Source organism: Lottia gigantea, assembly GCF_000327385.1.
Source record: "Lottia gigantea unplaced genomic scaffold LOTGIsca_64, whole genome shotgun sequence".
NCBI lineage: Eukaryota > Metazoa > Mollusca > Gastropoda > Lottiidae > Lottia > Lottia gigantea.
Genome location: NW_008710179.1, coordinates 643648 through 664290, shown reverse-complemented (window position 1 = coordinate 664290; position 20643 = coordinate 643648). Strand labels below are relative to the sequence as shown.

At 30.6% G+C, this 20643-nt stretch overlaps 4 protein-coding genes across 4 annotated transcripts; 2 read left to right on the top strand and 2 right to left on the bottom strand.

Moving 5' to 3' along the window:
• Positions 1–212: 212 nt before the first annotated feature.
• LOTGIDRAFT_220695 (hypothetical protein) lies at positions 213–9896 on the bottom strand. Its single transcript, XM_009064673.1, has 20 exons — positions 9773–9896; positions 9136–9445; positions 8863–8972; positions 8456–8629; positions 8007–8146; positions 7572–7692; positions 6900–6971; positions 5846–6020; positions 5276–5481; positions 4785–4927; positions 4443–4558; positions 3881–4014; positions 3224–3363; positions 2756–2849; positions 2431–2502; positions 2157–2313; positions 2032–2062; positions 1470–1767; positions 866–986; positions 213–432 (listed from the first exon to the last, which is right to left on the bottom strand). The coding sequence occupies exons 1-20, from the start codon at positions 9824–9826 to the stop codon at positions 293–295; spliced, it is 2808 nt and encodes a 935-aa protein (XP_009062921.1). The 5' UTR covers positions 9827–9896; the 3' UTR covers positions 213–292.
• Positions 9897–10034: 138 nt separating this feature from the next.
• Positions 10035–12285, top strand: LOTGIDRAFT_195115 (hypothetical protein). Its single transcript, XM_009064672.1, has 5 exons — positions 10035–10084; positions 10486–10618; positions 11142–11221; positions 11581–11686; positions 11811–12285. The coding sequence occupies exons 1-5, from the start codon at positions 10040–10042 to the stop codon at positions 11900–11902; spliced, it is 456 nt and encodes a 151-aa protein (XP_009062920.1). The 5' UTR covers positions 10035–10039; the 3' UTR covers positions 11903–12285.
• Positions 12286–12305: 20 nt separating this feature from the next.
• On the bottom strand, positions 12306–16112 carry LOTGIDRAFT_235437 (hypothetical protein). The gene is made up of 7 exons (XM_009064671.1): positions 16091–16112; positions 15495–15624; positions 15048–15115; positions 14845–14943; positions 14320–14451; positions 13817–13931; positions 12306–13197 (listed from the first exon to the last, which is right to left on the bottom strand). The coding sequence occupies exons 2-7, from the start codon at positions 15595–15597 to the stop codon at positions 13127–13129; spliced, it is 588 nt and encodes a 195-aa protein (XP_009062919.1). The 5' UTR covers positions 15598–15624; positions 16091–16112; the 3' UTR covers positions 12306–13126.
• Positions 16113–18139: 2027 nt separating this feature from the next.
• Positions 18140–18840, top strand: LOTGIDRAFT_129336 (hypothetical protein; the record flags this gene model as incomplete). Its single annotated transcript, XM_009064670.1, has 2 exons — positions 18140–18345; positions 18738–18840. Coding segments are annotated over 2 exons (309 nt in total), but the record flags the coding sequence as incomplete, so codon positions are not given.
• Between the last annotated feature and the right edge of the window lie 1803 nt (positions 18841–20643).

The following is a 20643-nucleotide window of genomic DNA, read 5'->3' as shown; positions in this document are numbered from 1 at the left end:
TGTTTCAATTAACCTTAAACATACAATAAATACCCCATTCGTATCATGTAGGAGAAAATTTAAATGTTGGTTGATATGAACAATTAATGTGATTCATTTAAAGCATTTTGAAAGGTTGATATCTGGATTTACTTTTTTTCTGGTAAAAAGACAAGCTCATTTGACACTGATTGAGTCACTGGAATATAAATACATCAAAATAAAACAAAACTGGACAAAGATTCTTTTTTCAATTTGAAGGAATGAAATTGGTACATGAATATTTTTTGTTAAAATTGAAAGAAATATATCTTTAAGCTCTTTTAGATGGTTTGGTTAAGACAAGTATTTCAACAGGTTTACATAGTTCAATATTTTCTGGTATTTTGGTATTTCTTCTTCCAGGAATCGGTGCTACTTTCATCACAAGACTTATTTCTATAGGACAAGATTCTGAAAAGTACATATAAAAATTCAAAAAAAAGAATCCAAATATTACTCCTTGCTGCAATTCTAGGTAATTTCAGGAATTGTATAGGAAATTGGCATGGTGCCAATGGAAGACGTGTCTACATCAAAAACCTAAGTTTGAGTACTGATTGTTAATTATGTAGCTAGTTTAACTAACCTGTTTTGATGTTGGGCCTCATATAGACTCAATATTTTTTAGTTGAGACCTTTGGAATGCGTAGGAGACATATTTTTTTCTATTATGTAAACCTAATTATGTAAATTAACATTAGGATTTTTTTAGTTAAAACTTTCAGATAACCCCAGGGACAAGTTTTTCTGGACTTTGGTATAGAGTTTTCATAAATGTGACCAAATTTATTTTCAACCTATATGTAAAAAAATGAATAACCATTTAAATATAATTCCAACCTACCAGACCACAAAGCATGTGATATTATAACTTGTGTGGTTAATCTATGACGTAATGGTGATAATTTTCTCCAGTGTGATAAACATGGTGTTATTAACTGTTGTTGTTGATCAGGATAATTTACCTAAAAACATTCATATATTAAAGCTGATCATCATTGTCAAAATGGAGAATACTAAATTTGTTTTGTTGCTCCTGATAAATGAGTACCATCCTCATAAACTTTAACAAGTGCAGAAAAATAGGATGTAAATATCCTTTGCATTTTCTTTTGATGGAATCGTTTTGCATGAATATATGTAAATAGTCCTCAGAAGTACTAGAAATGTACGAAAATAATTCCTTCAAAAATATCTCAAACTAGGAATTTCTTTTCCAATTTCTATAGATGTCTTTTCTATCTATGACATTGTCACGAGAAAAGACGACTTGTCTTTTTATTTTTAAAACACAGATAATTCTAGACACACATGGATTTGAAGGCTCAAGTTTCGACGGTGAGCTGTGAACACTATTACCAATTGGCTTAGCTCAAAAATTCCTTTCTCTAGACTAAGGTAGAATTGGTAAAAAAAAAATGGCACCTGTCCCTTTCATGTATTATTACCTGAATTAGTATATTTCTGGTATTTTCAATATTTTCTACAGTAACATCCAATGGTATACCAGTAGTTAGACCAGCTGAGAATTTAACAGAACTATCTAAACATGTGACAGGGGCATGTATCTTCACTTCCGTCTTCCTAACTTGTTTATTGATGGGGAAGTTGGAAGGATGAATCAGTTCTAATGAAGTGTGTGTCACATGACGTATGATATTGAGTTTGGATGGTTCCAGATTCCCAAGTGGTGCTATCAGGTGTGTTGTGAATTCATCTGGTTGTATACTGTTGGTTTCTAAGAATCTGAAATATTGTTAGTGATCATATCGATCAAATCATAACATCAAAAAAATTCCAGAACCAATTGATTGTTAGGAACAGCTGTCTGTTGGATTACAGAAATATTCCCAACATAATCTTCAACATCGAAACAAAATAAATCATCATGTCCCAAACAATAATAAAAAATATACCTTTGTAAATGCTGTAGATAATTAATATAAGTTAATGAAAGATTTACCTTTGTAAATGCTGTAGATAATTAATATAAGTTAATGAAAGATTTACCTTTGTAAATGCTGTAGATAATTAATATAAGTTAATGAAAGATTTACCTTTGTAAATGCTGTAGATAATCAATATAAGTTAATGAAAGATTTACCTTAGTAAATGCTGTAGATAATTAATATAAGTTTCCGCTGTACGTAGTTGTTCTGCTAATGATCCATGTAATATAACAGATTGTAGCTGAATAGTTAAAGCTTGTAGTTCAGTTTGTCTTATTAATGAAAGTTCCTTATTACTGATACCCAGAAATAAGGTCTGTAGAGTAGTGGTTAATTTCATCACCTACAATAACAGAAAGATATTGTGTAGGCCTACTATGTTTAGTGAAGTATTGTTATGGAAATATAAAATATATCAAAGATAATATAATTCAATTGAAGGTTTTCACTTAATACTTACCTTATCAAGAGGTGCAATAACATTAGATGACAGTGTCATTTTCCCACTGGTTCTCTTAATATCACTCATTAACTACAATATACATTATCAATATCATTATTATCTCAATTCCCAGGATATCCTGAGACATATTTATCGTTCATATGTCACAATATCACGATAATGACATGCATAACAAGAGTTAAGATAGTACAGATAAATAAATATTTATCTACATGTCCCACTTATTATGGTTAGGATTGCTAAAAATATAAAATTATATCTCATTTAATTACTTAAAAGTATTACTTATTAATAATATATGATAAATATATAAAATAATTACCTTTGTGACCAATAATTGAGCATGTAGAAACATACTTGTACATTCTGCTACATGAGATATTGAAACATCTAATTTCTTCAATCTCTCCAAATCTCTGTAATTAGAACAATACAGAACTATTTATCTAAATATAATGCAATATCATCTAGATTAAACAATGTAAGAAATTCTAGATTACTTTATGTACTAATATCAAGATTACGTAATGAAATAAAATGTGGATTACTTAATGCAATAAAATCTAGATTACTTACTGTAATAATATCTAGATTATTTAATGTAATAAAATCTAGATTACTCAGAGTAATAAAATTGTGATTACTTAATGTGAAAATGTTTTTTTTCAAAAATCCAGACTAATTATTGTAATAAAATCAAGATCAATTAATGAAATAAAATCGAGGTTACTTAATATAATAAAATCAGAGTAATAAAATCTAGATTAATTAATGTAATAAAAAGACTAACCTGACTGTTAATTCTAGTATTTGTATAACAGATGAACTATCTAGTTTATCTAGATTAGTTAATTGTGAAACACACTGTGTAAGAACACCAGAAAGATTCTGTCGACTATTATTCACTACAATCTCTACATGTTGATTCAACTAGAAAAATGTAGGAAAATAAGTAAGCATTTGTAAAATTTGAGCTCAGATTTATTTCAAGCAACTTATTTGACAAAGATTCAGTAGAAATTATCATACCTCTAATCAATCTCTTTTAAACAGTGTTTGTAGACGTATCACTGTTTAATGTGATATAAACAGAGGTGCATTAACCTATAGGCAAACTACGCAGCTGCCTTTCGGCCAATGGAAAATTCGGGCCAAGACAAATTTTCTAACAGTAAAAATTATCACAGTTAATAAATTTCCGAGGGCGCATTGAAATTGTCTGAGCCTAATGGTGATGAATATCGTGCATATGATTGATGCTGGTGAGCTGATTGATCTGTTCCTGAAAAAAAAAAAAGATCGCAAACTTCCTGCCATAAAATTGTTATCACACCATGAGAAAAAAAATGAGAAATTAGGCCCTGTACCGTTTGTTTGCCTGCGGCCCAACAAGTCCAAAATCCGCTACTGGATATAAATGTCAATATTATAGTGATTCCATACTTACATCTAGTGATGGTACTAGTTCAGGCATACTACCACGTAAATATGTATAATGACGTAATGTGTGTTCTTGAAATAATGGTAACATGGTCGGACATTTGATAGCACTGTTAAATACCAACATTAGTACAGTAATATCTTTCAAAGAATTAGGGAAATATTATTCCAATTTGATCCTCATAAATGAAATATTTTGAAGAGAAGTTTCTTCAAGTTAATAGTCGTATGAATACAAGAAACCTTCATATCAAACTATCATGTCCAACTATCGAGTAGATTATTACCCAATATTAATATCAAATGTAGAAACATGTACAATTTTTAATTTTTGTACAAAAAAACTCTTCAGTTGAATAACTTTCACTTCATATTCTGTTCTCTTTAGAAAGCTAAAAATAAATGTGTGTAGAATTTGTCTGTGTTCAGAATGTACAGTGTACAATAAGAGTATTTTGTCAGGACAGAGATGCCAAATCAATAAATCAATCCTGGAACTGGGTTCAGTTTGTTATAAAGGACACTTCCACCATGTCACAATAGTAAGATATAATATAAAGAAAGGATACAAGCTGGATCATCCATATCTGGTTCAGGTGTATCAAAATAAGGATGAATACATAATAAATCAGGTACTAATGTTAAAGTTAGGTGTGGATGATTTAAACCTATATTACGACTACATCTACAAATACAACATTATCTTATTTTAACATGTACCAAAAATATCACAAAAAATCTCTTCATGTTTATGTCTGTAGAGTTCAAACTCAAATTTGACAATTCTTTTTTAGAAAAAAGGTGCTCTCCTTGAGATGTAACTTAGGTTGTCAAATGTAACGTTGGAGGGTAAGCGCTTTGATCTAGCCTAGATTTGCCCAGGTTGTCACCTTTCAAAAATATCAACATACCTCCAAACAGCTTCTTTATCTTGTGGATATCGTTGTAAATTATCTAATAACGCCATAACACAAGCATTAACACATTCTTTAGTGGCTAATTTAACATCACCTAACATAGAATGAGCTGTTTCACGTACTATAGCTGAATAATCCTGCAAAAGTTAATAATTCCTTTAAAATAACACTTACACAATCATTTTTATCATTTCAATAGCTGAATGTGGTGTCAACAACTGAAAGTTCATTAGACTATTTCTATGGCTGGATATATGGTTGTTTGCTCGTTGCAAATCTTACCCTCAAGTAAATCGAGAATCCTTATAATACTATTCAATAATATAATAGTCAGTCAGAAACTGTACTTTCAATACAAAGATAAATTAAGATATTAATAAAGATATAATTTACAAATGAAAAGTTGTAAGAATTATCCTATTGATGTTCTTGACATGTTCAGAACACACCCGGGAACATGCAATCAAATACATCCTAGAACTCACCTGTAAAACACCTAGAATAATATCTAGCTGATCTTCTCTCAATATTATATTATGACTGATCTTTCTTAAACTATTGATAGCATTTAACCTGATCATCTCAATCTCATCATTAAACATATCTATAATACTATCTTGTGATAATATAGAGAACTGTTGAGATTGGGCTGCTAGTTCACATAATGAATCTAATGCTGCATTTCTAACCTCTGACAAAAAAATTGAAAATTTCCAGCATTCTGACAAAATAAACATTGCCATAAGATCACTGAATATTATAGTCATTTTCTATGAAGGCGTTAGTTGTACATGGTTGATTGGATTCAATGCAAATATTTTATCTACTAAGAACTATCTGAAATACAAAAGGTCCTGCTAAAGCAACCAATATTTTTAAGCAGTCAGCTTCAATATGATAACACAGCTATGTGCCACTTATGAAGTAAATGACATATCAGCTACCATGTCCATTCTGCTATCAACTATCACTGTTTCCTAATTTTTATCATACTTGTTGTATTTGATGACTATTAACATTTGAGTAAATTCTGAAAATACAACCAGTAATATTACCTAAAAATTCATCTTCTAAACCATGAATAAAAGCTCCACAAGCTCCTATATTCATTAGATTAACACTTTCAGCATCTAATTCTTCTTTAGGTTTATCATCAGCCCATTTCTGTCCAGTAGACCATTCTCCTGATTGATAATGTTCTTTAGCTCTCTCACTAGCACTCTTCTTTCTCTGTACAAATTCAATCAAAATCATCACATCAATCTTAAAAGATTTGTCAAATGACAGGTTAAATCATTTTAGTGAATCTTGATCAAAACTTTACAGTTAAATATGTATATCTGCACTCATTTGAGGATACCCAAAGCATTTAGGAGACCAGTCACATTTTCTTAAGTCTTAATTTTCTTCTTGATTAAGAATCAAAATATTCAGTAAAACACTTAGTAAAATGTCAATAAAAATAAATTCAATAACCTGAACATGTAATAGATAATATTGGAACAATATTTAGAAGCAGTGAGCACATATGACAAAAGACGCAAGGGAATTTTTTATGGTATAACGCACAAAGTACATAACACAATTTACACGAGTCGTCATCAGATTTGATGAAGAAGAGGGTTAAAGATGAAAATACAGAGCAAAAGGGAAGCCTGTTATTACCTACCTTATGGCTTCTCTTTTGCTGTATATTCTCATGTTTATCACTGATTAGAAGTGTGTTTTACAATAACATATTCTCTTGTGTGTTTTGTCAAACATGCAATAGAGTCATAAAGTTCTAACTAATAGAAATAGGTATTTAGATAACTAAGTTTGTTTTTGGTATACCAGTTATAATATATATATCAACGTAAAAATACCAGTACCATTATAATATATATATCAATGTAAAAATACCAGTACCATTATAATATATTCATCAATGTAAAAATACCAGTACCATTATAATATATATATATCAATGTAAAAATACCAGTACCATTATAATATATATATCAACGTAAAAATACCAGTACCATTATAATATATTCATCAATGTAAAAATACCAGTACCATTATAATATATTTATCAACGTAAAAATACCAGTACCATTAGATACTTACCCTCATATTAGACATAAGTTTTTTATCTAAAGTCTGTTCTAGAAATCTGGAACTAACAAGATGTAGTGATCCCTGAAAAAAATAATGACAAGTACATTAATATTATTCAAATTTCAGATTTAAAATATACTTCTGCTTTACTATCTGAAAATAACATGCTGTATCAGAATCTAAGATTGCTCTAAATAACAATAGTGACAATACAACCTTAAAGAGACAAGTTCTCCATTTTATGGGGTTGATTTTGGGTCTTGGAAATATGTAAATAGTTTTCAGAAGTACTAGAAATGTACAAAAATAGCTGAATCTCTCAACATATCTCAAACTATAAATTTCACTTTCTATTTTTTTATACGTCTTTTCTATATATTACAGTCATCTTTTTAACTCAAACGCGGATAATTCTGGATACACATGGACACACAAGGCTCAAAATTTGACAATAGACTGTGAACACTATCAATGAGTAGCTTAGATAAAACAGTTCCCGTTTCTGAGACTGGAATTAGTCAAATGGAAGGTGAACCTGTCCCTTTCCTGTTTAGTAAAGCCATAGTCAATCACTTGTGTAGAATTGAACATTGAACATTGTCTTTGACAATATAGCTTTAGGTTTTTTTATATCCAGACAGATTGCATATGGTCGAAGAAATGAATGTCTTTTTAACTTACCAATAACGATGCTGCCTCAGCCCGTACTTTCATGGATATATCATTCATCATATTACAAATCTTGGCAAATCCATCATCTATTAATCTTAAATCTTCTCCACCATCTTCACTTTTGATTGTACTTAAAAATGATATTTAGACATTTAGACAGATATAACATCGCCCTCTTTAACAAATAATTGATTAGGAAAGATCTAGATAGAATAGTCAAGATAGAATGAAAATAATTCTTTAACAGGATAACAATTTATGTTCACCAAGATTCTTTCTAGCTTCCTTCATTGATCTTTCCCAGATTATTCTTTGTTGTCATATAAAGTTTCCAATACTCTAACTAACTTTGCTACATAACACATAAGTCATACAGCTGAAAGAATCTCTACTATTCACTGCAATGTCTATCTCTATATCTAAAAATATTGTAAGATCACTTACACTTCAGGATAGATATGACTTAATACCCAGATTAATTTAACAGCTGCCATTCTACCAGATTCATGATCATCTACTAATGATTTACATGCTTGTTCATAAATCATCTGATCTAACTGTATACCACGTTGGTGAAATGATAGCTGAAATGAACCAAATTTTTTGTATAAATGTTTGCCCCAATAAAAAAATTAAGTATTCAAAAATGATCATGTAAATATGATTTACAAATTCCTTTCTTTTTTTCAGAATTATTTTGTCTCTATTGTAATCTTACTAGTGTTCCACGACAGTCCTTTTTGAATGAAGATCATGAGTACAGTTTGCCAATTTATCTTGAATATTATACTGTACTCACCATAGCTTGAAGAGAACTAAATCTTACTCTAGGATCTTGATCATTAGTAATGTTTGCCAATATATCTTGTATGTTATACTGTAAACTTACTCACCATAGCTTGAAGAGAACTAGATCTTACTCTGGGATCTTGATCATGAGTAAAGTTTGCCAATATATCTTGTATGTTATAATGTATACCATTGTCTGTTTTATAATGATTACTTGATAGTTTTCCAATTAAACTCAAACATTTACTTCTCACCATATGACAGGAATCTTTTAACATCTAAAAAATTATATGATTCCAAATACATTCTGTCAGGTGCTGACAAAGACATCAAAACAGCTAAGAACATGTTCAGATGGTGGGGGGGTTAAGTATATATACATGTGTTATCTGTTTTAAAAACACATCAGAATTGAACAGTATATAATTTGAAATTGCAATGTATCGTGAAAATGGTATATTGTTAAGCCCTATCAGAGTTTTTAGTATAGAAATCTATCTTATGTTATTACCTGAACAGCTTTCTCTACCAATTCCTGTATTACAGCTGTATTAGATGATGATATAGTTTGACCAGCACTAGTTAGAGATTCTACTATACTTCCTTGTACTTTATGTGATTCTGAAAGCAAAATTTTAGCAATAAAATATATTATATTTCCCATTTGCTTCACTGTTAAGGTCATGAAGAATGTCAAGGTGAAGTTGCAAATACAATGGTATAAATAAGATAAATAATCAATTGTATGTATCATGTACCTCAAGAAACAATAAACTTAACTTACTCTCAGTATTGAGCAATGACATTAGCCCATTGATAATCTCAGCTACATCACAGCCTGGCAACTTAGACATCTCACCTATCAATTCCACCATCTTACATCTAACTATTGTCTCTTTTTCATGAGAGAAGTGATCTAGAATTTGAGTCACCACATGACTGGTCTGTTCTCCTTGTATAGGTAGTGTATTGCCAAATCTCAATAATATATTTAACACATCTTGGGAGTTGGTTGCAGACGACAAATTCAGATTGATTTCAGACGTCACTGGTTTCTGTACAAGTCTTAGCTTCTTTATTGGTTTTGGTTCCTCCTGAAGGTGCATAACAAATACATGTACTAATAAATCATTTATTCACAACAAATTTGTTATATTTGAGGTGGAACTAAACACTGGCGGAGGGCGAAATATCTCAGATTTCTCGAATTTCTAACCTAGTTATAAGATTTTTGCCCGAAAAACTTGCTTTAAGGGCTAACGTATAAAGTCAAGGATGTGAAGTAACACAAAAAAATTAGAACATTATTTGATAAGGATTTCCACTAAACTGGAAGGTTGGAAAATTACACCCACCACGAAATATGTACCGGTACACAAATATTGTTCTCTGCAGGGCAAACAAGAGCGGGAATAGGATACCTGTATAACTTGACTGTACTCAGCAAGTGCTCTCTTCTTTAAAAGAGCAGCCATGGTGATTCTATTAAATTCAGCGACTGGTATTTATATTTATCTTTTTGTGTTTCTTGAACCTTTCACTACTTCCATTTTCAAGGGGACATAACTACTGATTTGCTCTTCCTTGTAGAGGAAAGAAAGGTCATTTATTTTATTTCATTTACCCAGACGTAAATGTCAAATAAAATCCAGAATCAAATTAGGTCTTGACAATCTAGATAAAACAAAATGGACGTAATAGTTGAAGAACACGTCAATCCTGACGATTTAAAGGTTAATTTTATACTTTTTTGATCTCAACACTTGTTTTTGAGTTAAGAATTGTGTAATCTTATCCATTTTTTAGCATTACATTTCACCAAACTCATATATTTTGTTCAAGGAAGCAGAGTAATTTGGACTTTTGTAATGGCTTTTTTGGCATGGACTTTTTTTTATTTGTCGTAATGAAATAAATTACGGTCGAAATGTGACAATGAATCATCATTACCAGAGATTTTCGGTACAGATTTAGACATTTACAATATCATAAACACTATACAGTGAATATCTCAATTGTTTTTAGTGAATGACAATCTTTCCTTTACATATCATTTTCAAAAAAGCTATGGCTATCCTATTCGAGATTGTCTCTCTTCATGAGATTTGATTTACAATTTCTTATTAATTTATAGAAATATGAAGCTCTGTACAGAGATCAAGAAAGACGAGGTCCCCCAAGTGATAAAGCTACATTCGATTATGCTTGGTGTTTAGTTAGAAGTAAATATTTGAAAGATATGGAAAGGGGGACATCTTTATTAGAAGGTATAAAACCTGTATAATTTTGTAGTATCCCTTATTGGAAGGTTGAAGTTAAGTCACTACTGTCCCAATAGATCCAAACTGTCAAATTGTCCACTGATTAGTCCGAAACAGCTGCCTCTGTTCCAGCCTCTGATAGATATTTTGACAGTTATCAGCTGAAATAGTCAGAAAAACTAGTCACTGTTTTATGGGATTTTTCCACATCTTCTAAGATGCGCTTTTCAAACAAAATATTAAATTACTTTTACAATGACTGTAAATTAGTGTTGTGTATCATTGTAACTTTCTTTTTCGCATGCAGTTTTAAATGGCTGATGAGAGATTAGTTTTGTTAAAAGAAACTTTGATGGAACCACAGATGTGAGATGAATGGTGTAGGGGAAATTATGCTGGTATGACTGAACTACAAAAATATCCATCTTTCCGAATATATCTGGGTTTGGCAGATCCGATTTCAATTTGAAAGTTAGAAAATGAGAGATTTTGTATCAATTTTGCCTAATGAAACATGTTTTTATTTTAGATTTATTTCACAATACAAAAGATGAAGGTGCTAAAAGAGATTATTTATACTATATGGCTATAGCATATACAAGAACTAAGGTGATTTGATTTTATTATTAGCCATTGTTTGTTTGTATCAAATAATGATTAGGTTATTTCATTTTATTATTTTTAGGGAAAATTATTTGAGTTTTAAGCTTGGAGTTTGAATTTGTTTCTTTCACTCAAAAAACAAGAATCTGTACTCCAATTTTCTTACATGCCACCATAATACTTTCCTGGTTTTATAGTTTAAATATCAGGATGTCCATCTGAGGTTTTCAAGTTTTGCACTTGACTTCTTCGAATTATTTGTCAATAATGAAATTTTATATAGCTGTGATCTAATTGTCTGTGAGGTCACCTACTTGATAACCTATTTCCAATTTAGTAAATTTTTGTATTTTTTTTATTATTAGCACTATGATACAGCCCTGAAATATACCAAAGCTATAAAACGTATAGAACCTAATAATAGACAAGCTACACAATTAGAAAATTATATTAAAGAGAAAATGAAGAAAGGTTTGTATTCTTGGAGATAATGTGTGTGGGTTAAATTTTATGATTTCTGTATGATGTGGATGTCATTAAGAAAGATTTTATAAATTCATATAAAATGTGATAAGCCTTTTATTTATTATTTCAGAAGGCTTAATGGGTATGGCAATAGTTGGTGGAGCAGCTTTAGCACTAGGTGGAATAGTTGGACTGGGAATAGCAGCCTTGGCCAAAAAATGACTGGATTAATTGGACAGATTTTAATGCACTTTCTATATGTACAATGTTAATATTCTAGAACATGTTATAAAACCAGTCTCACATTTTACAAGAAACATTATGTAACATTATTTGTTTCTTTTAAAATGACATAATTTATTTTGAAAACAGTTGTATTAAAACAGTCAATTTAACCCAGGAAGGATTATTGCTAGTGAACTTAATTGTGATCATGGTTCCAATGAGAAACTATAATGTGGTTCAAAAAATTTAAAGTTAGAATTTAATATTCACTAAAGGAAAGTTGTAAATGCTATCTGCAAAACAATTCTTTAGTTAAATCTGTTAATGGTTTAAAGGTGATTTCCAAGATCTATGTAAAATCCATTGTGTAAGAGTGCTAGAGTACTTGTTATTTGTTGTTCTTATATTATACAAGAAATATTTAATTGGTTATTGTTTGTTCAATGCAGTTGATTGGGTTTGAGTTATCAATCACTTATGACATGGTAACAAAAAATGCTGGGCTTGTAGATAATCTTTTCTTGGAACATGTTGAAACATAAACAAGTCTATTTTGTTTTGTGGAAAATATTATGCTACATGAACTTTATGTATGTTATATGTATGTATAACCAAATATGAAATAGATAGACCTCAGATATGCACAGATAGCTTTATTTGAATAGAAGCTATTCTTTCAATCTTTTTTGACATTTTCAAGGTCTAATAAATGTCTGCTAAATAATAAGTTAAACAATTATTGAAGTTTTAATCTATATTCATCTTTGAAATTAAAAAATGTATATATACCAAGAATTATGTAAACTGGTACATTTTAAATGTACCTATATGAACAAACAATTTTAACTCTACAATACATTTCATTCTCTGCTTGGGTTACAGGCAATAATGTTAAAAAAATGCAAGTTCAGGAAATTAACATAATTTTTTTTTTACATTATACTTAAAAACACATGGAACAGTTATCGATGAAAATATTGATTCAAATTTTCTTGAGGTTCTGCACCAAAGGGGCACTAGGATCTTCAGAGTTTATAGTATTTTTAATGTATTATATATCAAGAGTCACATTATTTGTTGTTGTCACTGTCAGCACTATTTTGTATATATGAAATAAAGGTATAAATATATTGTAAACATTCACTTTAATTAGAAAGACTAAAGATTCTGTAGTCTATTCTATTCCTGTTTGAAGTCTTTTACAGTTTTTTTTTTCTACCTTCAAGTAGTTTTAATAACATGAGCTAATTTTTCTATCTCATCTAAACAAGTTGATGCATTCTCCTTCAAATCTGAAAATACAAAATAAAAATTAACTTACATTATACATCTAACACTTCTGCTGTTGATTATAAAGCTGGTAAACTCATAACAAAAATTTGGCCAGAACAGTTTATTTCTGATTACGTATTGATCCAATTGTATTTGAAACCATAGTCTTCGCACATTCACCAGTAAATAAAATTTCCTTTTAATTTCTATAAGAATAGGAATATCAGCTTCAAAATAGAACTGATTGTCTATGAGACTAAGTCACTTTTGTTTATACAGATGACAATTTTCAGTCCAACTTATCTTTTTGTGAGATATTTTGGTTCCAGGGACATGTATTCCTCTACAATTTAAAGTTATAAATTTATATTATTATCAACACAAAGTCATTCTTAGACTTATAGTACCAGAGTTGATATCTAAATTCATTTCGTAATGTCAACAAGTTTCAATTTATCACAAAAATGCTTGTATTGAAACTGTATCGCTTTTATGTCTCATTGGTAAAAACACATTTCACATTGAAAATTGTCTTTTTGCAATTAATTCATTAAAGGTCCTGTTTGAAATACAATTTATAGGTAAAAATCAATGTATCTCAGAAGTCAATATTTCCCAGCAATAATCACTTGAACTCACCATCTGAAAATAAGGCATCACTTTCTTCTAAATGATTTAACAATTTATCTAATTCAGCCTGGGTTTTATCAGCCAACTCTAACTCCTCTCCTAAACTACAATTGGCAAACTGAATCTGAAATTGTCAATCAAAACTACTTAAACATTCATGTTTAAGTTAAACTAACCCCTTGCCTATTTAAAGTTATAACTGGATACAAACTGAAATCCAGTTGCATCATGCCTATATAAGAATTTCCTCAGAAGACAGTATGTTTTAAAAACCAACTAAGCTTTAGACTTAGAAGATCAATACTTTTTTAAAATTTTGTTTTTTAGAAATGATGTTTAATCCTTAGGAAACTTTTCTCTACCAACTTACATTATGGTTATCAAATAGTTTGGGACAGGGGACCAGCTAGTTGTACCTGGTTGAATCTGACATAAAAGCCTAAAAGGTTGTCAACCGCTGGTTTGGGGTAAAGATAACTTGACTTTTAAGCCACAACCATTGTGATACTCACAGCTTGAACTTGTTCTTGTAAATCTAAAATCTCATCCTCTAGTTTTTCTCTTACTAATTCTTCTTCTTGTATCTTATCTTCAGGTAATACAACATGAGCTGGGATTTTTAATACATTATTAAATGTATAGCACTGAAAATAATTATGAATTCATATTTTACATCACAATAATACGGAAGCGTATTATGGCCATTCATTTTTTTTTTTTGAATTTTCAAGTTAGTATGTTGAATTTTCAAGATACTAACTTGAAAATTCAAGTAACTAACTTGAAAATTCGAGTTACTAACTTGAAAATTCAACATACTAACTTAAAAATTCAAAAAAAAAAAAAAATTAATGGCCCTCATACGCTTCCGTACAATAAGAACTGTCGAACTCATGACATAGATATTTAGCATATAAGCACTACAGATTTTCATAGAAATACAATAATCTATGATATAAAACTACATTTGCTCATTTTAAAATCATAATTATTGCATTAATCTTATTAACATTGTTAAATAAATGTTCTCTTAGTACCTCAAAATGGTCAAAAATGTTATCAAATTCATTTTCTATAGATTCTTGTATGTCTCTCATTTCTTTATGTACTTCTTTTTCTGTTATAACATCACTGTACTGGAAAAAAAAATAACAACATAAAAATACACAGAGCTCCTGCACATTTCTGAAGATTATCACTTACTAGAACTGAATGTCAACAAAATTTCAAAGGTACAAACCTCTTTCAGAATCATTTCCTTCATAGCACCAAGCCCATCAGACATATACTGGTTAAATGCGTTAAAAACTGAAATGCAATTATTTAAGTTCATATAAAAGCAAAATTCCAAAATAGTCCATTTTAAGTACCAAGTCAGTCAAGACTAACAGTCTAACTCACAATAATACAAATCAAAAGTTTGAGCTGGTTTAAGCATAATGAATTGATGTGCTTAATTGTCTGTATTCAGGCCTGATAAACAGGTTGGTCTCGGAAGCAAGCAAGGTTACCAAATACAGACTAATAGTATAACTGTCCTTAATAATTCTGCTCACCAAAAGCTACAGATGGTTGAAAATACTGATTAAGAATGAAGGAACAACTAAAAAACTAGAAATAATCCTGAGACAAAAGGTACATGGGATTGGCTGCATGCATAGGTCTACCTACATATGAGAAAACTTACTTCCATTACTAAAAGATGGAGGTGTAAATCCTAATAATTGTGTTTCATATTCATCACCAGCTGATTTAGCTGTGACTTTACTTGTTTCATCATCAGTATCCATTATATTTCTCCTTTCTTATTTCATAGCCTAATAATAATGAGAACATTGTAACATACCTAAACAATTTGATATAATGAAATACAATAAAACATGCAGCCTACAGCACTACAGGTAAAATTGTGGATTTTGATATGTAATCAATGTCAATACTGTAATAGGTTATTCAAACATCCCCCCCCCTCTTTGCATAATCACATTATTATGTCAATGTCCATATGGATGTGTTATTCATTGAGTGTGTTGATCATAGCATTCAATTGAAATGCCCCAGCTTAGCAACTGAGACTGAAAAGCGAATGTACATATGAGTGAGGTAAACAGATTAAATAAAGAGTGGGAGCGTACTCCCAAAGAGTAAGCGCGGTCATGGATATGTCCAGTTAGTGTCCTTGGTGGGACTCGATAAAGATGCTTGATCTTTTTTCGAACGAATTTGAGTGTCTAGGTCTGATAATATTATACAGTTGGGCCTAAATATAAAATAAGACATTACATTCTCAAAACTACCGCCATTTTCAATAAACTCTCAATCTTTTTCAAATGAAGAAGAGCTTGTCAGTGCATCATAATAAGATAAATCTACAAACAATTTACGTTTTTGACTATGGTTTTCAAATTTATGAAGATATTTCATCAAATAATTATATTAGAAAATCGGTGATAAACTTAAATATTGTAAAATTTTATAATAAACAACTGGATTAGAGACTACTTAATTGGGCTATACTAAACACCAAAATGATTCGCAATTAACGAATAAGAAACCGACAAACAAATCGTTGACAAAACGAACCCACGACAATTGAAAATTTCGCAGCCTTATTCAACCTATTCCCCAAAAATATTTCCCAAATGTAGCAAGTTATCACTATGAACCATAGACAAAAGTATCACCAAAGAATGACATCTTATAGTTTCTATAACTCTATGATTTTAAGACATCTATGGGTATCACGGCCACACGAATTTAGCCCTAATTTCATACTTCCGGTCTGGTCAATTTGTAAACAAAATTTATTTCTTTAATTTTACTTCGCACTGAAATGTCGTTCCACATTCATGTATTAAAGAACAATGCATATAAATTCGCCAGACTAAATAATTTCGCATTGAACACTGATTTTTATGACAAGAGGGTTGACAATGTCAAAGCAGAAGAAGTTCAGGTAAATAATGAAATCGGTTGACCGACCGGCTGATCGTTCAAACATTCAAATTGAAATCAAAGACTTTCAGAAGTGCTTTTAGTTTTGAATTGATATTTCAAAATTCAAACAGGTGGACAATTAAGCGACTTAGGAGAGTGAGGATCAGAACTGGTCTAGACCCTAATCTCTCTTGGTTCTGCTCAATTCCCATCTTAATCTCTTATTTTTTTTATTTCACAACATCACCTACATCACTATTACCCTCCAAAATCCAAAAGGGGAGCCGAGGTGCTTGGATAGCACCCCTGTCAATGAAATCCTGGCTACTCCATTGTTCATTTGTCAATTGCAAAAAATGTTTTTTAATTTTTCAGAGTCATTGTGATATGAAGCGAAGGAAGCAACCTGACAAAAATCTCAAGCCTACATTACCAGTTATTTATAATCATGTGATCTTCAAGCCATTGCAAACATTGGCAGCAACTCAAACTCTGCCAGGATTGTATCAAAAGCAAGCAAGAAATCCAAATGCTTTTCAGATGTCTGATGTGGAAAGAATATTAGTTACAGCCTCAGTACCTAATGAAAACAAAATCAAGGATGACTTTTATATAAAACCATACAGTCATACTTTCTTTCGTCAAGCAGATTACACCAGTCTGAGTGATAGCATAATTAGTCAAGAAAAACTCTCTATTACAATGTATCCAACAGAACATATTCAAAATGTATTAAAAGAAATGAATAGTATAAAAAATGAAATGGATAGAATGAGAGACAATGTATTTCAGTGTTCTAGTGGTGATATACATAATAAACCTTCTTCTGATTCCAACTCTAAACCAGATGGTGCTCCTTCTCAACAACAGTTGAATGAAATAAAAAATATCTTAACAGAAGATGTATGGATATGTATATTTTTTTTGATTCTCCAGTCCAGTCATAACGTATTTCAATATAATTTTCCATCTGATTATGCTTTTGAGACCCCTGTATCACTAGATGCACTATGAAAATACAAACTTTGCGTCCGATATGCATTTTGACATGCTTTGTTCTATCAATGTTAGACTTCTTTTTATCCCTTTGAATTTTTCAGGTCCCTAATTTTTTTGAAAAAAAGCTCAGAACTGAATGCTATCATAAAAACATCACTTTTGAAAATAATTTTTTCAAGAAGAAGCAGGTTACTCAGTAAGTTATTTAAATATCACACTGTTGATCATTTTTACTTGTGAATTTTGTTGAAATTACTTGGGAAGCCATAGTACAGAAGTTGGAATCTTTATGACTTTTGCTTTTGATACAAAGCTAAAATTATTGTTAACCTCATATTATTACAAATAAACAGTTCACAGAATAGTAAGATTGTAAATTAATTTTTTTTATATTTCAGAGGTATCCAATCTTATTGGCTTCAGTTAGCAAGTCTCAAATCATTAGGAAGATTGTATTATTCAAAGCCAAGAATGGAAATATTAAGCATGAGCTCTCATATAGAGAATGGTACAGTTATTGTAAGATGGAGAGTTTCAGGTATTCCACAACTAAGAGTATTACAATTTTGGAAGTTCAGATCAAAAGAACCGTTGGAAATAGTGTAAGTTATTTACTTACTATGTCAGATCTTTAATTGATAAGAAAACTACTTATGAACAGCTTGGTGCTGAGACAGTTTTTGATTTGCCAGTATTTTTCTGTGGCTTGAGTCTTTTTTTCAGGAGAAATTGTAGTTACTATGCTTATTGTGCATGGATGAATGATTTTCACAATGTTAGCTTGCTTATACAGTCAGATACACAATGAGATTAGTGACTTTGGATGAGATTATTTCTCATTAAAGAGCTCTCAGGACAATTCTGTTTGGAGTCTCCTCTACAATCTGTACATAGCTTTATTATTTTTTTGTTTCAAATTATGAGATGGTTGCATATGAAACTACTGTTGATTTTTATAATGTTTACTGGCTGTTGATGATTTTCGTATTTACAGGTGGCATGAAGGTATTTCAACTTTTTATGTAAAAGATGATGGATTAATTCATTTACATAAGTTAGACAGGGTATGTATTTATAAAACATATTTCACAGTTTAGTACACTATCCTCTTTGCCCTATGCATAATATAAGAATGTTATCCTACATATTAAAAACTATCTTCCCTGATGAAGATTATATCTGAAGCTTTTTCAAAAAAATGTGTCAACAGTAAAAAATGTTGTCTTATCAATAAGAGTGAGGAGTATTTGTATTGTAAATATTGTTGTTATTGACAAGAGATGGTAAAGAGTTCCCTACCAGTAGGGTAAAACTAACCTGTCTCACGACAGTCTAAACCCAGCTCACGTTCCCTGTTGGTGGGTGAACAATCCAACGCTTGGCGAATTCTGCTTCGCAATGATAGGAAGAGCCGACATCGAAGGATCAAAAGGCAACATGTGTTCAGTTAATTTGCTTTCTTTGCTTATATCCTTAAATTGTTTCAAAGTTTTTTTATCCATTTAGTTAATGTTTCTTTTTTGTCATTGTAGATGTTAATGGACAAAGGGCCCATGGCTAAAAAAGCCAAAACATTAGCAGCTAGACTAGCTATAGCATTAGGTCTAGTACCAAAGCCTAGTTTAGAGTGTAGCCCATTTGGGATTAAGAGGAAATAGGAAAATAGGCAATAGATACCTCAATATACCGTCTTTCAATATAGATGTTGTGTTAGTTTCAGTCTAATTAAAATTACACCAAATGTTTGTTCCGTTTTTTATAAGATTTTATATTTAATGAAGCCACTACAGTTAGGGTTAGTTAGTTAAAGTAAGCTAGTTTTAAACAACGCTCGGCACATTGTGGACTTGATAGTAGTCTTATGCTCCAGGGAATATATTTTTTGTTAGTCACAAAATCCAAATGCTGGAGAGAAGAAATTTGATTGGTTGAAACATAAGGTCATCAAGTTATGTCAAATGGTTATTGACTGAATATTCAAGTATGCGCTCGTTAGACCCTAACTGTAGTTGTTATATTGAAAAAAAAAAGTTAATAGAAAACGGTCTAATTTTAATCAAACTGGACAAGTTTTTGTTGACTTATTTATTGTGATCTTGAATATGTGGTGCATTTTTGAGTTTCCTATTTAACTGCTTATTAGTAAATGATTGGAACACAACACAGGCATAATTTATTTAAATCAGAAACTGTCAGAATTTAAGATTGAATAAATGAGAGAATAGCACAATATTTAATGGTTATGTAAGTAGAAATTGTAAATAAAGTAACTTGTTACATTAGATGAGTTTAATCCATTATGTTCTAAGATACTTAAGTCCTCAAGATGACAGATTTGCCATTTTTTGGTCTTGAATTAGGTCTTGAATATATGTCAATAGTCTTCAGAAGTACTAGAGATTCAATCTCTTCATAAACGCCTCAAACAAGGAATTTCAATCTCTTTTTCTATATATGTCTTTCCTAAATATCTGAGTTGTCTTTTTAACTTTCAAACATGGATAATTCTGAACACACATGGATTTGAAAGCTCAACAGTGAGATGTGAACACTGTTACTGATTAGCTTAGCTAGTTAAGTATGATTGGTCAAACAGATGGTGAACTTGTCCCATTTAAGTCCCTAATCTTATTTCAAGCACAAACTTGTCATCTCATAGTGAAACTTTCCTACATTCTGAATAATGAACTGCCATAAAATGCGCAGAGATACTTGGCATTTATTAAGGACACACACAAGCATAAAAATAATCAAATACTTGATCACTGACATGATCACTATTGATTTGTCCTCTGAAAAATTACTTTTGATCCTCATGTGTTCTCCTTCTGTCGATCTTGTAGTGTACTTTTCCTTTTTAAAGCCCGGCTATTTAATAATAACATGTTTCTTTGGAAATA